The sequence below is a fragment of the Macrotis lagotis genome, chromosome 1 (assembly GCF_037893015.1).
Source record: "Macrotis lagotis isolate mMagLag1 chromosome 1, bilby.v1.9.chrom.fasta, whole genome shotgun sequence".
NCBI lineage: Eukaryota > Metazoa > Chordata > Mammalia > Peramelemorphia > Peramelidae > Macrotis > Macrotis lagotis.
Window position 1 is genome coordinate 166,935,462 of NC_133658.1, and position 18,266 is coordinate 166,953,727.

At 34.2% G+C, this 18,266-nt stretch overlaps 1 protein-coding gene across 2 annotated transcripts in view; it reads right to left on the reverse strand.

Moving 5' to 3' along the window:
• The window catches only part of XRN2 (5'-3' exoribonuclease 2), a 101,169-nt gene that overhangs the window by 15,718 nt on the left and 67,185 nt on the right, over positions 1-18,266 (reverse strand). For both annotated transcript variants that reach the window (XM_074209336.1, XM_074209335.1), the window contains 3 exons: positions 10,823-10,891; positions 10,608-10,739; positions 7,948-8,072 (listed from right to left, as the gene is read on the reverse strand). In XM_074209336.1, the coding sequence (XP_074065437.1) occupies positions 7,948-8,072; positions 10,608-10,739; positions 10,823-10,891 (326 nt within the window). The remainder of the gene's footprint in view (positions 1-7,947; positions 8,073-10,607; positions 10,740-10,822; positions 10,892-18,266) is intronic.

The following is an 18,266-nucleotide window of genomic DNA, read 5'->3' on the forward strand; positions in this document are numbered from 1 at the left end:
TTTTTTAAAAGTTGGGCATTTCCTAGCACAATAAGGCCATATCCACCAAGGCTACTTCAATTGCTTCTCAAGTGACAATTTACCTAATCAGTGTAGTAGCAATCAAAAAAAAAAAAAAAAGATTTCATATTTGCTGATTGCATTAATCAAAAATCACTTTTCAAATGCAGTTAATTGACAAGTTTACTGACTTAAAATTAAAATCACAAATCAGATACTGAAGATTGCAAAAACCAAACATGCCATTCACAATGAATACTAGAGACAGTACTTGACTCCAACAAGTTATCAGTAGAGGGACAATTATTCATCAGCTGAAAATTGGTACATCAAAGTCAAATCAGAACAAAAATAAGAAAAACGCAGAGCAGACACTTGAAAAAGAGGTGGCAGCTTGATTGACCAAACTGCCCTTCTTGAGCACGATTTTATATGACCATATACAAAAATCCCACAGCAGTGATATTAAGACATTTTAAAGGACTAACAAATCAGAATAGATTTGAAATTTCCTAAAAAATAATCTGTAGTGATGACAAAAATTTTCAGTACAGTTTAAACTACATAACTAAAGAATTGCACTAAAATAGGTAAAGCACTATCGTTTTGCATAAGTGTTATTTTCCCATTTTAAAATACGTAGTTACTTTCAAACTAACTATTTACAAAGGAGGTTGCTTTTTTTTAAAGTGATTTATTAGGGAGGTTTTTTTTTGCAATGGGGTTAAGTGACTTGCCTAAAGTCACACAGTTAGGCAATTATTTAAGTGTCTGAGGCTGGATTTGAACTCAGGTCAAATACGGCTACCCATATTTGGATTACAATAAAAATGAATACAACTTACCAATAGAGTAAATAGAAAGGAAAATGTGTTGCAGTGTTTAATTTAATGTAAGAATTAACTATATAAATATGAAAAAAAAAAGATTTAGATCAGAAGAACCTAAAAATAAATGATAGGAAGGAAAGACTTTAGAGCAAAGATGTTTAACACAAAGAAATCACAAATCAATGAATTTCCTTAACGGGGTACAGTTTACAAAATAAAAAAAAACCCACAAAAGCAATAACTGTAGATTTAAATGTCTACAGTGTCCCAGTATTTTAGCTTTGGCTGGAGAACAAAGGAATGAGTTTTGGGATGGCGTGGCTACATTTCATTAAAAGATACAATGTGAGAGATGTTAGATCTTATGTCAGGGGAAATCTGAATTAACATCCCATTTCTGATACTTAGTAGCTGCTATCATTCTGGACAACCTCTACAGTTAGGTTTCTTCATCTGTAAAATAGAGATAATAATACCCATGGAAGCTACCTTATGGGATTATTGGGAGGCTCAAGTGAGATAACAGCAAAATATTATAGTGCCTTAAGGGTTGATAAAGCACACTAATCTCATTCAAGGTAGTAATTACAAAGTACTTTGTAACCTTTAAAGCCTCAAATAAATGTCAATTATTACTATGTGAACCCCCCAAAATTAAGCTTCTCTAAAATCTAAATACCTCTAGTTTTTCTTAAAAACTATTATCAAATAAACAGCAATTAATAGCTAAGCACTTCTTGAACCTATATTTTCAATTTATATCTAGTGAGCATAGCAATCAAAAGATTTCCTGTTTACAGATTGCATTAATCAAAAATCACTATTCAAATGCAGTTAAATGACAAGTTTACTGACAAAATTAAAATCACAAATCAAACACTGGAAGTTGCAAAAATCAAATATGACATTCACAATGAATAATAGAGACAGTACTTGACCCCAACTAGTTATCAGCACAGGAACAGATTGGGACTCTAGCTTAAGTGTCCTTTTTCTAAAACACTAAAGAATTCTCTTGTTCTAGCATTTGTTGAATTAGGCAGTAGTGAACTTGTTCTACGATTTAAATGGTATGCCTACTCTTAACTCTATCTACAGAGTGTAATACTAATGTTTAGTCACTACTCAGCCACTACTCAGATCATTTGAATTCTGTCTCTTCACTTTATCTTCATGTCTTTGCTGAGATTGGGTGAGCATAAGGGCCAAAGAGCTGCACATATGCATCAGAAGTAGCAAAATGATGGGGGCGGCTAGGTGGCACAGTGGATAGAGCACTGGCCCTGGAGTCAGGATCAGGAGGACCTGAGTTCAAATCCAACCCCAGACACTTAATTACCTATCTGTGTGACCTTGGGCAAGTCACTTAACCCCACTGCCTTGCCCCCCCCAAAAAAACTTTAAAAAAATTGCAAAATGCATTCTGCTCTCTCTCAGGGTAGGGCTCTGCTGCTAGCCTACACTCAGATAAAGGGTGCAGTTTGGGCTTCCATACTAAGTAGCCAAGCTGGAACCCTCCTTATAGCTCCAGGGCAGAGGGAAGTGAGGGGACCATTTAAATAGCAAAGCACAGGCAAGAGAGCATAAGACCTTGGAGGAATAGAGAGGTGCAGAATAAAGTGGAGTGCCCTCCCCCAAAAAAACAAAACCCCAAAGCCTTGTAAGTGCTGTCTTGAGCTGAGGAAATGAGTAAACAACAGAAAAAGAAGACTGACCATAGAGAATTACTTCAGTCCCATGGAAGATCAAAACATATACTCAGTTGATGACAAAATCGAAGCTTCCATATCCAAAACCTCCAAGAGAAATAGAAAATGGGCTCAGACTATGGATGAGCTCAAAAAAGACTTTGAAAAGCAATTAAGGCAGATGGAGGAAAAATTGGGAGGAGAAATGAGTGATGCAGAAAAATTAAGAAAACCAAATCAACAGCTTGGTGAAAGATATACAAAAAAATACTGAAGGGGCAGCTAGGTGGTGCAGTGGATAGAGCACTGGCCCTGGAGTCAGGAGTAGCTGAGTTCAAATCCGGCCCCAGACATTTAATAATTACCTAGCTGTGTGGCCTTGGGCAAGCCACTTTAATCCCACTGCCTTGCAAAAACCAAAACAATACTGAAGAAAATAATATGTTAAAAACCAGTTTAGGCCTAATGGAAAAAAAAAAGCAAAACAAAAGGCAAATGAGGAGAAGAATGCCTTAAAAAGCAGAATTGACCAGCTGGAAAAGGAGATAAAAAAAGCTCTCTGAAGAAAAGAACTCCTTCAAATGCAAAATGGAACTAAAGGAAGCTTTGCAAGAAATCAGGAAGGAATAAAACCCTTCCAAAAAAGCCAAAAATTAGAAGAAAAATGTGAAATATCTCATTGGACAAACAACTGACCTCGCAAACAGATCCAGAAGAAATAATTTAAAAATTATTGCGCTATCTGAAAGCCATGATCAGGAGAAGAACCTAGACTTCATTTTTCAAGAAATAATACAGCAAAATTGCTCTGAGATCCTAGAAACAGAGGGTAAAAGAGAAATCAAGAGAGTTCACCAGTTATCCCCTGAAAGAAATCCCAAAAGAAAAACTTCCAGGAATATTACTGCCGAATCCCAAACTCCCAAATCAAAGAGAAAATTCTAAAAGCTGACAGAAACACTTCAACTCCATAGTCAGGATTACACAGGATCTGTCAGCATCTACATTAAGGGCTTGAAGGGATTTAGAATGATATTCTGGAAGGCAAAAGATCTTGGTTTACTATCCAGCAAAACTGAACATCCTCTTTCAGGGGAAAAGATAGACTCTCAACAGGGGACTTTCAAACTTTCCTATTGAAATAACCAGAGCTGAACAGAAAGTTTGATCTCCAAGTATAGGACTCTGGTGAACCATAGAGGGAGTGGAAGAGAAGGACTAATTATGAGGAACAATGATACTGAACTGTTTGTATTCCTGCATAGGAAGAAGATATTGATAACTCATATGAACTTTCTCATTTGTAACAGCTGTTAGGAGCATATATAGACGAGACATAGGAAGGAATAGAATATAAAGGTATAATAAAGTAAAAAGATGGAGTCAATGGGTGATAAAGCAAAGTACAGGGAGGAAGGGAAAGATGGAGTCAATGAGTGATAAAGCAAAGCACAGGGAGGAAGGGAAAGGAGAGGAAGGAGAAGCTAAGAATTTCACATAAGAGTCAAGAAAAAGCTTTTTCAATGGACTGGAAATGGGGAAGGCAAGGGGGAATGAATGAGCCTTCATTCTCATCAGAAATGGCTCAGAGAGGAAATAACATATACATTTAATAGGGTGAGGAAATCTATCTTACCCTAGAGAAAAATGAGAAGGGATGGAATAAGAGGGAATGGGGGAGGGGGAGAGAAGAGGTGACAGAAGAGAGGGAAGATTGAGGGAGAGGGTACTCAGATTCAACACACTTTTGGACAGGGCCAGGATGAAAGGAAAGAATATTATAAATGAGAGTGGGGCGGAATAGAGTGGAGGTATAACTAGTAACTGGGAAAAATACTGAAGCAACTTCTCTGTTAGACTTACGATAAAGAAAGCAACTCATCCCAGATATTACTGGAATCTGAACACAGATTGAAGTACATTTTTTTTCCTCACTCTATATTCTTGACGTTTCTCATCTTCTTGGGGGGGGGGGGGTTGTGTTTACTCTTATAACACATTCAATTTACATTAATGTGTAGCATGGAAACAATGTAAAATCAGACAGCCTTCTGTGGGGGGGGGGGATTGTAAAGCTCAAAACCCTACAAAAAAAAAGGATAGACAACACTACTATTATATATAACTGGAAAACAAATAAAATGTTAACAAATAAAAAAAAGAAATTCTTAAGGATCTTTCCCTCCTTATTTGATGGTTTCTGATGTCACCTCTTTTGTTTAGTCTTTTGTCACTGAATGAGAATTGCCTCAAACTAAGACTAGAAACCAAAAAAATATCTAATTTTTAAACACCAAGATCATCCACTGCATTCTGGGCCAAGAATAATTTTCTTAACTTTTGTCTTACCACTGGATTTTGATGACTCTGGAAAAGTGAAGCTGATAATTTCCCACAATTCTGTCTCACATAAATGCAATTCATATGCAAGTCAAAACATACCTTCATGAAGCCATTGGTCCACTTTGAGACAACAACCTTAAAATGTATATGCTTATGTAATGTATAATAGTATAGGGAGAATTAAAAAGACATTAGACAAATGCATAATTGTTTTAAAACATGGACAGTTCCTGCTTCAAGTGAAGTGGACTATTCTGCAGACATCTACATAAGGTGATTTTTCAGTAATGAGAATTGCATAAGCCTGTAAATGTGGGGAAAGGGTAAGAGAGAAGAAAGCTAAGAGCCTGTGGAGGAAGGAGTCTGGCACAAGATTAAAGATTAAAGGACCCTGAGGGCCAGGGACAGAAAAGTGAAAGCAGGAAAGTTAACACATAGGACTCTAAGACAGTGAGAGGCACCTTAGATTGGAGAGGAAAAATTCTTTTGGGGGCAGGTATGTAGGAACTGGACATGGATACAAACAGGAATGGAAGGATGACACTCACAAGCCAAGGACAGACATGCAGAACCTCAGGGTGGACAGACAGAAATGCCAGGCATACTGGTTGGTGGAGTGGACAAATGTTGGGGTCAGAGCTCTCATTCAGGATGGTGGCCTCTGACCTCTCTCTACATATTCATTCCTCCGCTTTCACTTGGGTTGTTTTTTTGTTTGGGGGGGATGAGGGGAACCAATATAGTGTGAGGTGAGGAACAGAAAGAGGAAGAACACAGTACTTGTATATTACATTAGTAAATAGTTTTGTGAAGTGCAGATTTTTTTTCAGAATCTTTATGTCTAGACATATTTGGTAATGTAAAATTGATGTAAAGTGAGAATTATCTGTACTAAATTTCTCTGGAGTATGAAAATGTAGAAAATACTTTGGAGATATTATAAATGAAGAGGCAGCCAAATGGCAGAGTAAACAGAGCACCAGGTCTGGAATCAGGAAGATCTGAGTTCAAATCTTATCTCAAGATACTTATTACTTACTAGCTGTGTGATCTCAGGCATGTCACTTAACCTCATTGCCTCACAAAAATCAAAAAAAGAGAAAGCATAAAGTACTTTATATTCTTTCATATAATTATATGCCAATATCTCAACATTATCATCTGTTTCTAAATCTCCCTTTACTCCTGAGGCTATCAATGTCCTAATAACACCTTGACCACATAATTCATTTACATTGTCAACTGTAACAAACTCCACCCCCATACCTACTTTAGCCACACCTTAGTGATCTCACAAGACTACATTCTTTTCTTTTTCAAGGCAATATTATTAAGGTCATTAATTAAAGCTAAGTAATTAAGTGTCTGAGGTCAGAATTGAACTTGGCTCCTTCTGAGTGCAGGGCTGGTGCTCTATCCACTAAGTCACCTATCTGCCCCTACTCAATTAAAAAAATTCTACCACCCCAGATCTCCAAATGTTCCTAAAGTACTCCTCTTTCTCTCATCTCTCAGTTCTTTATCTTCATTAGGACCTTTACTCTTGGTAGCTAGATGGCAAAGTTCAAACCCAGGTCAGACACTTATAAGCTGTGAGACCTTGGGCAAGTCAGTTAACCCTGATTACCTTGCATCCAGAGTTATCAAATTCTATCTGCCTAATGGACACAGATGGCTGATGCTGACACCAGAAGAGAACGTAACACTGGTGACTTAGTACAGCACCCCCTCAAATCTAATTCACATGCTTATCAAGGCATCCCTGGTATCATGGCTTCTTTCAAAAAAGGACAAACATCTTCATCTTCTTCTTCTTCTTCTTCATCATCATCATCATCATCATCATCATCATCATCATCATCATCATATTCCCAGCTGAATTCCAAGTACCACACAATTGTGTACAAGAAGACAACTTCACTTTAAATGATTTTGTAAAGTGAGATTGAACTGTGTGAAGCTATCACAAGGGGAGGCAGCAAGACAGTAGATCATACAAAAAGTGACAAGTTACTTCCCAAAGCCTTAGAAAATGACAATTCTGAGTATTTCTGCCCTTTCATGTGTGTGCCACACATGTATGCACGCACCTAATTCCAAAAATTCAGAATCACAAAATAGTCATTTTTCTTCCCGTTGTATGTGCCATTTCCCTTATTCCTTAAAAGGAAAACTTTAAAGTGGAAGATTCCTCCAAGTTAAGATTCACTGCATCAGTTTTAGAAAAACATTTTTATACAGGAAAAAATTGTATATCTGAGCCCTTACTATCAGATCACAGGATAGTCTAAGAATCACAATAGCTAGCTTTAGATTTGTAAAATATAGATAAGAGGTCCAAAAGGACCCCTTTTTAATGGGATTTCTTTCCTGTCACATATTATTGCTATTGCAATAACAAGTGTAAAATATTTAAAATTCATCACACACACAACCTCTTGGGAGTGCTTTTCTGAAGTACTTGTGAACAAGCATAAGGGTTTTTAGAAACAGTGCAAAACCAGAAAACGCACGAAAGTGAACATAGGAATATTAAGAGGTCTAGACAAAACACATGAGATCAAAGCACAGTTAAGGCTGTCAGCAATGGGGAAGAAGAGAATTTCTATTTCAAAGAACAATCCAAATGAACCTCTTAATTCTTTACACTAGTCCCAACAATTTCTGTATATGAAGAACTATAAGGCACTAAAAAGTAATCTATAAAAGAATGAAGAACAATTTTTAAAAATTTAGTAGAACTATGGCTTACAATAGAGATCATGTACTCACTATATTATTTTTTAAAGTGATAATGGGAAAAGTAAAAACAACATCCTTGTATAACTTCTAAACATACAAAAACAGATTTTTATATTAAAAGCAAAAAGAAAAAGCAAATCAATAAAAGCTTTTTCAACAATAACTAGGTATAAGTGCCAAAATTATAAGATTATAAATACCAAGAATGGTATTTGCATAATGGGCCCTTAAAAATTCACATTTAAATTTTCACCATCAGTCAAAGGTAAAAAATTATCTTTGTAAAGAAAATCTGGAAAATCTTTCATTTAGAAATAAAATTGTAGAAGAAACTAATAACTTACTTGACATAAGCTTTGGAATCTGTGCTTGTCCTCTTATCATTGGCCTGTATAAATTTCCCTGATAATTTCCAGGTGGTGCAGCATTACTGTAAGGTCCACCTCCTGGACCTCGTGGCATGACGTGACTATAATGTGCAAAAAAATCATTTAAAATTAGAAAAATTTCTTTTAAACACAAATGGTAACCTTGTTCAAGCCACTTAACCTCTACAGGGCCTAGTTTTCTCCTCTATAAAAAGGGGATGAGGTCAAAGATCAATGGTTTCTAAGTTCATTTTCTGTTCTAAATCTATGATCTTAGGATCTAATTACAACTCTCAGCGCTTATTCTTCTATGTTACCTCTCACATCCATCCCCTTTTCTATAACTCACAAACTAACAATGGCCCTCATCATCTTTCTCCCTAATTGGTGTCCTTGCCTCAAGTATCTTCCCTTTACAATCTATATTCCACAAAGTTCATGTTACACCACGCAGTTGTCAAAATAATCATACTAAAGTGTAAATCTGATCAAGCCACTCATCTCCTCAATCAACTACAGGTGCTCCCTGTCTACACCTCAAGGATCAAAAACAAACTGACTTACTTCAACCTAGCTTTCTAGCCTTATAATACATCACTCCCCTTCAATGTACTTTATACTATGTCCAGCCAAAATGGTCTTGCTAGTTGGTTTGCTGTCTTTTGTGCTCAAAAGAAGACCAAAATGACACCCCTAAGTTGGGGTCAAAGTATATGTGCTCAGCTGAGGCTAATCAGACCAATAAAGTTTGGAAGACTACACCTCAGATCAGGAACAAGCAGTCTAGAAATAATGGAGATGCCTCTTTATTAGATGCATCTCATATTTCTTTTGAGCTAATACAATTCTGAGCCAAAGCAATGCTTTGCTTATAGAACACAGTGCTTTCTCTTTTATGTAGGTACACTAGGCTGGGCAGTCTGGTGCCAGTGTCTATAATGTTTCACAATTATGTTCAAAATTCTTCAGAGGACTTTGAGAGTATCCTTGCATTGCTTCTTCTGACCTCTGTAAGTCCCTACCTTATGTGAGTTTTCCATATAGGCAAACCTTTGTACATCCTGGGGAGGCTCATTCAAGTTTTAATTTCTGCAATAGAGTTTAAATGTTTGGCAGTTCAACTCAAAAAAAATCTTATACCCTATCTTGCCAGGTAATCTTCAGAATCTCCCTAAAACATATCAGCTTCCTAGAATGTTGCCACTATAACTCTCCAGGCTTCACAAACATACAACAATGAAGTCAGCACAATGGTCCATTAGACCTTCAGTTTGGCAGGAAGTCTAATAACACTTCTTTCTCACACTTTCCTTCAGTTTCCCCAAACACTGAGTTAGCTCTGGTAATGTGTGTATCAACCTTATTATCTACATAAACTCACTGGAAAATCTTACTTCCCAGGGAAAAGAATATATTCATAGTATGGTATAATCAATGGTTCCCATGTATAGATGGTGGTGTGTGGGTTCATGGAGAAACTTCTGTTTTCTTGGTATTAATTATCAAGCTAAAGTTAGCACAAGTGGCAGAGACCTGAGCCATACTCTGTTGCATCTCAGTCTCAAAGACACTTACCTGTAAAATTACACACCAACTTTCCTTCCACTTTAATCTAAGTTTATAAAATCAGTGTAGTAGTTGACTTTACTGCCATGTATTATACAGGAACACAACCCTGCTTTATTCCACTGGTGAACTCCAGTGAACACCATCCTTCATACAGAACCCCTGAAAGCATGCCACCATGTAACTGGCACATAATACTGATAAACTTCTCTAGGCAACCAATTTTTACCATGATCTTCCTCATGACTGACAGTATTATTATTTGGAGACCTGAAGCTCCTGACATTTCTCCTGGAGTTATTGGGCAGTAAACCACCATAATGACTATTCTAATGACACTCCTATCTCCTTTCTCCTTGTAAAGGTTGCCTAATCCCCCTCTCTCTGAGACCTTTTTTGATTATTACCCAAATGGGCTCCCAAAATATCTTGTATGTATTTAATTTGTATATATTTACAAACATACATGTTATAAAGCCCAATGCAGCATAAGCTCTCTGAAGACAGGAATTGTTTATTTTTAGTCTGTCTCTCACATAACATGCATTTAATCAATATTTAATGATTAGCTGATGATACACCAATCAGTCACTTTTCTGTTACCTTCCACTGTACTAATAAAATCCATGCAGAGTCCTCCTGGGACTGTGACTTCTCAATTATTTATCTCCTGCATTTAATATATTGTTTATACATATAGAGAGACAAATGAATTACAAAGTTACAAAATACTGCTAGTTTTTGAAAGAATTTGCCTCCCTTTTATACGAATCATAAAAAAAATCATAACACAGTAACATTATGGTTTAAATCATTTTAAAAGATTAATAAACACCAAACCAGATAAGCAAATTTTAAAATGCTTCACAGAAAAAAAAAACCAAAGGCAACATTAATTTGGACTATAAAGGATTTAAACTGCATTCCATCAATTTTCAAGCTTATATCTAAAATGATTTCATTACTGAATTCATTTAAGAATGATTACTAGGATTATCTATGATTTTCTGGCAAAAAAAAAGTCTTTAGGGAAGAAAAGTATATGAGGAAATGGGAAATGTGTTACTTACCCTAATGTCCTAAATGCTGACTGATCTAAGTGAACTGGCCTTCGGTCCCGATTAAAGCCAAGTTGTGGCCTCCATTGCCGTCCATTGCTGGATTTTTCCCAATCACCAGGTTTGAGTACAGTTGCAGGCTTTCTGAAGATTTGAAAATTCAACATATTAGGTACCTAAAATGCATTACCCTTATGAAGTAATGAAAAAAAAATAAACTTTGTTACCTTGCTCCTGGTAGCACTGTAGCTTTAAAAATATAATCTTCAGCAAACTGTGGGTCTTTAAAATTAATACTGAAAAAGAGCAAACAAACCCTTTAATTAAAAGGTTAGATTAAGTACAACTTATGAATCACATAGTTTAACTCTCAAATAGCTATATTAATGCGAACCAATGAATTCCACAAATACCTAAACTTTCAAGTTAATTATATCTCCCTTTGGTAGACCATTTTAGGCACTTTCCTTTCCAAACTGATACCAGACAACAGAATCTATTTAACGTGTCCAGATTATGTCAAGGGAGCAGCTAGGTGGCACAAGGGATAGAGCACCAGCCCTGGAGTTAGGAGGACCTAAGTTTAAATCTGGCCTCAGACATTTAATAATCACCTGACTGTGACCTTGGGTCAGTCATTTTATCTCATTGCCTTAAATAAACAAAACTAAAAAAAATTGTGTCAAGATCACTATACATTAATATACATATAACTTTCAAGATGTTAATAAAGTAAAATTTAAAAACATTATTATACTATCTAGGAAACAGGACAAACTTTCTAAAATGCTAAAAACCTTTAACTACACACACACACACACACACACACACACACACACTGCAGATCTCTCTTTAGCATTTAATAGGGGTCAAATTCCATTACACTAAAATTCTTCAAGTGAAATTTGTGCTTTTTTAAAGAAAAAGTTACTGCTAAGAAGTCACTCCCAGGATATGATCTTGTAGGCATTTTGTTTTATAGTCCATTTCACAATAATGTGATCTGATCTCTATACTATTTTAATTGCACAAAATTCAGTCCATATATCAGATAAAAAGCAGTGTCACATACAAAGTGGGCATTTATTAGTAACCTCTTGATTACTGGAGAAATTTACTACTTAGACCAGTTCAGGTTAACCATGTTCAAAAGTTGTTAAATAAAAAAACAAGCAATTTGCATAGAATAATGAAGATAATGTCTACTTTGAAGAAATATTTTTACTTTAATATGTAAATACCATTAATGGTAGCTTTTCTAGAATAAATGATAACTAATCACAGAATATAAAAAAGCTAATGTTTATTCAGAAAAAAGAAATCCACAGTCTAAGCTAATCTAGTTTTCTCTAATTTTTTCTTCCTTTCCTCTAGCTGTGGTCACTGTATTTTTTATCCACACCAAAAAAAAGTAAATAATTGAAACCAGAAATTAAATTAGTCAAGTTTTTTAGTCTTTTTAAAATTACGTGCAGTTAATAGTAGCGTGCACAGTTAATAGTAGCAGAAATGTGAGTAATCCCCAGATATGTATCTTTTAAGAATTTTTCTATTTTTTTGTATATTTGATGCTTTAAGAAATAATTATTTAATTCACTTAAAAATTACTTATTGTGACCTTGGGCAAGTCATTTAATCCCATTTTCTTGTAAAAATTTAAAAACTTTAATGATAGTAATTTTTAAATTTGTATGAATACTTTTTGTTTTTATATCATCTTCATTCCCAAATGTATATTTTTTCCTCCCTCATCTACAAATGTACCATCTCTTATAACAAAGAATAAAAAAAGAAAACGGGTCAATTCAGCAAACTCAATCAAAATCTGACAGCATGTTTAAGTACTCCATACCCACAGTCTCCACACCTCTGCAAAGAAGGGAGAATGGTAAATTTTCTCTGGAGTTAAGGTGTATTACGGCCACAATTACAAAGCATTCTGCCTAAGAATAGACTTTAAATCAAATTCAGTAAATACTTTGAAACTCATTTTCAAGAACTCCTCCTCTGGATTTTATCACTTTAAAAATTTTTTTTAATATCCATTCATGGTGGGCGGAGGGTTTATAATGTTTTTAAATAGAAGTAATTGACAACCAAGTAAGGAGCCAGCAAAAGAGCAAAATAGTTCCAAAGAAAATTCTAAATATGCAGGTTGCCAGAAGAGATTTATAACCTTTTAACAGATGATTGAAATAGCATTCAATTTTTTCACTCAATACTCCCAATATTTCTGAGACAATAATGGGAAAATGTACATACACTCTCTACCTCCTCCTCCTGGATTAGGCTTCTTCATTTTAAGTTAAAAATAAGAATAAATGTCTTAATAGTTGTTTTTTAAAATTCTGACACATGACAAATGCTTTGTCATTCTCGAGTATGGTACACAGGCTTTCTTGTTAAATTTCATTGTTTTCTAAAGTATCCTGGTGCTAAGTATGGCAATTTCTAAAATTTTTTCCTGAAATGATAAGTCTTTCTAAATTTATTTTTAAAAAAAATACATAAACCACCAACTCATTTTTTTTTTAGGTTTTTGCAAGGCAAATGGGGTTAAGTGGCTAGCCCAAGGCCACACAGCTAGGTAATTATTAAGTGTCTGAGACCGGATTTGAACCCAGGTACTCCTGACTCCAGGGACAGTGCTTTATCCACTATGCCACCTAGCCACCCCTAACTCATTTTTACTATTCAAAGTTTTAAGTAGTTGGTATATGACAAAAGTTCATTATTGTTGATTTTCTTTTCAAACCAACTTTTTTTATATTCAACTTTTTCATCATATCATGACTTAAGAATTTTTCTAAATATATTATCTGAAGGAATAAAATTTACAAAACCTCAACTTAATGTCTTCATGGATTCTCCATTTTGCAAAGAATGATAAAAGATTTAAATTTCAAACGGATGGAAAAAATAAAAGAACTACAGCAAAGAGAAAAATTAATTAATTAAAAGCAAACATTTTTGTCCCCAAACTTTTTTTAAATTTCAAACAGCAATATTCCTTTTTCTTAGATCCTTGAGAAGGATTTCTAGAGCTGTATGCAACCTAAGAGAGTAGAAAGAATATTACATCCGATCATGAGGTCCTGAATTTCAAGGCCAGATTACTATACCCTACCACTTGTTATGTACCACCAGAGGCTTCTTCTATGACTGTGGACAAATTATTTCACCTTGCTGAGCCTTTACTGTTAAAAAAAAAAAAAATGAAAAGGATAGCCTAAGTTTCCCCAAGGTCCCTTTTGGCTATAAATCTATGAAAGTTAGAGTTCACAAACACATTCTGCAATAAAACAATACCACATTGCCTAAGATTCAGGTTAACTGAATATACCTAACATTTAATTCTTAATATAGTTTCATCCAAATTATAGTTTGAATAAAATTATCCTAATAAAAGAAATTTAAATAAAGTGATTTTATACAGATAAATACAAGTTTTACCGCCCATAACATAAAATACACTTTCTGCTTTTAATGGCCAAGATTTCCCACTTGGATTTTATTTAAGTGCTTTTAGTTAAGTAACTGCTACTTGCATTTGCAGGAAGGCACAACATGAACTTAGGCACTACAAAATGTCCAATACCAACAGACCTACAGCATTTACAACATTATATAATGAATTCTTGACATATACCTACTACTCCAATCATTTACATCACTAGTATTGTAAAGTCTACTTTGTTATGAGGATGCTAAATTGATTTTTCATTTGTACTACAAGTAGTACTTTAAACAATATCCCTAAGAATGAAATGCTCTGACACATTTTTTGAAGCCTCAATAGAAAATAAAAGTGGAGTGAACAACCTTTTTCTAACTCAATTCACTTTTAAGAATTATCCTTTGAAATATCTTTAAAGTACTATTCTGGGGCTCCTAGCATATATCCAGTGAAAAGAGAAAACACTAGTTATCAAGTTATATCTCTATTGTGTCTTTATACTTATGCAATTCATTTAAATTCAATACGTTTAAAAAATACAAATTCTACCTTTTCTTAGGTTAAACAGTTTATGATAAATATACACTTGTCATTTTAAGGCAGTTTCTAGGACTGAGGGCTTTTTCCTCTCGTTCTATCAAAAGCAGGATCCAATTTAATATCCCGTAAAGTATTATAGGCACCCAAAAGTTAAACTCTACTAAATAATTAGAACCAACAAGTCTTTACTTCTTACTGACTTTTTAAAAATCTTTAAGCTTTCCACTTATCAACAATAAGTATTACAACTAGGACTAAAGTTTATTCATGAACTTCCATTTAAAGCTATCTTATGGGGCAGTTAGGTGGTACAATGGAAAGAGCACTAGCCTTGAGAGTCAGGAGGATCTGAATTCAAATCTGGTCTTAGACATACTAAATAATTACCTGGCTATGTGATCTTGGACAAGTCACTTAATCCCATTATCTTGCCAAAAAAAAACCTATCTTATTTCACATATTCTTATGCTTTCTTGAGTTCTTTTGTGAATTCCTGTGACACCTTCAAAAATAACCTTTCAACACTATAAATACAAAAACTTATGATATGAGATATGAAATACCTCTCAAAATACAATCCCAGGAAGAAGGAATAAAAAGTAAACAGACCATAATGAAAAATTGTAGGAAGATGGCAGATGCTAACTAAGATCTAAGATCTAAGAGTTCAATCAACAGCTAGCTTGTAAAAATCAAAAACTGTTTATTAAAGAACAATGAGAGCCAAAAGGAAACAGGTATAAATTCTTCCATTTAGTCCAGGATTGCACAAAAAACATAATTAGAATCCTGTGAAAGCTCTGAGTAAACACAAGTCAGATAAGGAAAAGGCACAAGTATATTGCATAGAAAGAGAAAGTGAATCAAGAACCAGATACAGGGCTGATACAATGCCCTGAGCAGGGAAGTACCAAGCCAAACACCCAGCAGGAGATAAGAGTCAGTTGTGCACTCAGCCTACAACCAAACTACCAAAGGAGAAAGGGTCAAACAAGCATCCAGGTAACCCAAGCCCAACTGAGACAACTTAGCAACAACAACAACAAAATCATGACCATCAACTTTATCATCACTATTATTTATACAGCACCTTAAGGTTTTACAAAAGATTCTTCAAAATAATCCTCTATGATAAAATAAAGAAAATCACTGGAAAAATTTGAATTTTGGGAATACTATTAAATAAGAAAAGAATTTATATATTTCTCAGATATGAAAATCACCTTTGCAAAAACAGACCATGCACTGAAGTAGAAACCTGTGATGAATGCAGATACTAAATACATCCTCAAACGACCACAATGTAATAAAAGTTCTATTTCTATAAGTAATTTGAAGAATTTAAAATTTAATTGGAAACTATAAGTAATCATAGAAACCAAAGAAAATTTCAATCAGAGAAAACTATTTTAACAGTGACATAAATAAAACTAAAACCTCTTTTTTGAAGGAAATTAAAACAGCTAATCTATTTTTAAAAAAGGAAAAATCAAAATTGTATTAACATTTTAATAAAATTCCACAACTGAAAAAGAAATCAAGAACTATCAGAAATTAATTTGTCTAATTATATGCCAAGAAAACCGATAGCATAGATGAAATCTTACAAAGATATAAAATATCTAAAGTAACAAACTAAAAAAGATTATTTAAATAACATCAGAAAAAGAAACTGAACAAACTAAAAATGAACCCCCAAAGGAAAAAAAACCAAAGGACTAAATAGATTTACAAGTGAATTCTACTAAACATTCAAAAGACTCATTCAAATAAGGACCTGATAACAAAATAGAAGAGCAGAGACAACATACTATTAATGAATATAAAAATTATATATTAGAAGTATACACTATGTATACACTATAATCAGATTGGATTTATAGCTATAAAGCAAGATCAATTCAAAGAAAAGTCACAAATCATATACACAGAAAAATCATTTTTAAAATAAAAACCGAAATTTATGTGTCAGAAAGACTTTTGACAAATTCAGCTTCCAATAATAGCAGGAATAAAAACAAGAATAGCCATCACCTAAAAAATAAGGCACTAGATAGTATAGCTATAATAAAAAGACATGAAAAAGAAATCAAAGAAATAAACATAATCAAATATGAAAGAAAAATCCCTCTCCTTACAGATGATATGATGGCTTATTTAGAGAACCCAAAGGAGTTTAGCTGAAAACCAAGTGAAGAATCTCAGAAAAATTACAAAACAGAAAATAAATTCACATAAACATCTAGTCACTTCTATACATCACTCTCAACAGAATCCAGCAAAAATAGAACTAGAAATTTCAAATTATCTACAAAAGCAAAACATATTTGGAAGTTCATCTACAAATACTCAGAAATTATGATTACAACTACTTTTGAAAAAATAAGATTCTAAATAACTGGGGTAATTAAAAGAACAATTTTAGAGAACTATATAAAATAATTTTTAAAAATTCATCTGGAAGGGGATAGCTAGGTGGTACAGTTGATAGAACACCAGCCCCGGAGTCAGGAGGACTGAGTTCAAATCCGGCCTTGGCCTTAGACACTTAATATATTACACCTAGCTGTGTTGGCCTTGGGCAAGCCACTTAACCCCATCTGCCTTGCAAAAAAAAAAAAAACAAAAACTTAAAAAAATTCATCTGGGGGAAATATGTCCAACCTGGGGGGGGGGGGGGTGATTAAGGATCAGTGATGCATTTGGTCTTGTGGATTACACTTTTTCGCAAATAGGCTAGAGTTTAAAGTATCTCAAGGGAAATGATGAAAAAAGTAAATAAGAAAGCAAGGAAGGGGATACGTCTCACAGTACCAGAGTCCAAACTTTACTTTAGTATACTTTAAGAAATCATTAACACTATTTGAAACTGATTATAGGTACACCCCATTCAGAAGCAAACACAATAGCATAGTGTTTAATGCACCTAAAGATTACAGCAACTAGGATATCGATAAGATTGCTATCCCCAAAAATTGATGGGGAAATTGAATATTAGGTATAAATTAACATAGATAGCTAAGCTAGGCATAAAGTGTGACACTTTATAAACAAAATCAACATAATTATGGTGAGAAAGGAAATATGAAAATGAAAAAGATCTTTCTGTGAAGTTTCCCCGAAAAAGGTCTTAAATCCAAGATAAATAAGGAACTGATTCAAATTTATAATAACAACCATTGCTAACACTTAAAGTTTATAAACAGGAAATTTTCAAGCCAAGCTATCAAATACCATATAAAAAAATGTTCCAAATAACTAATAATTAGATAAATGAAATTCAAAGCAATTCAGGGATTCCACTATCACATTCATCTTTTTTTTTTTGGCAAAGAACAGTGAAAAAAACTCAAATGAACAATTCTGGAGGGACTGTGGGGAGAGTCACAGTAAAGCATAGTTGGTAGTGTTGTGAACTGACCCTACTATTCTGGATAGCAACCTAATGTCACTCAGCGGTGCAAAACTTTTATATGGACTGATATTACAAATAGACCTATCCCACATAGAGATTAAAACAAAAAAAGGAAAAGGATCCAGATGTTCAAAATCTCTTATAGCAAGGTTGTTTTGGGGTTTGTTTTTTTTGATAATGGCAAGTAACTAGAAATCAAAAGGATGTGTATCAATTGAGGAATGGTTGAATATACACAAATATAATAATGTGCTGTAAG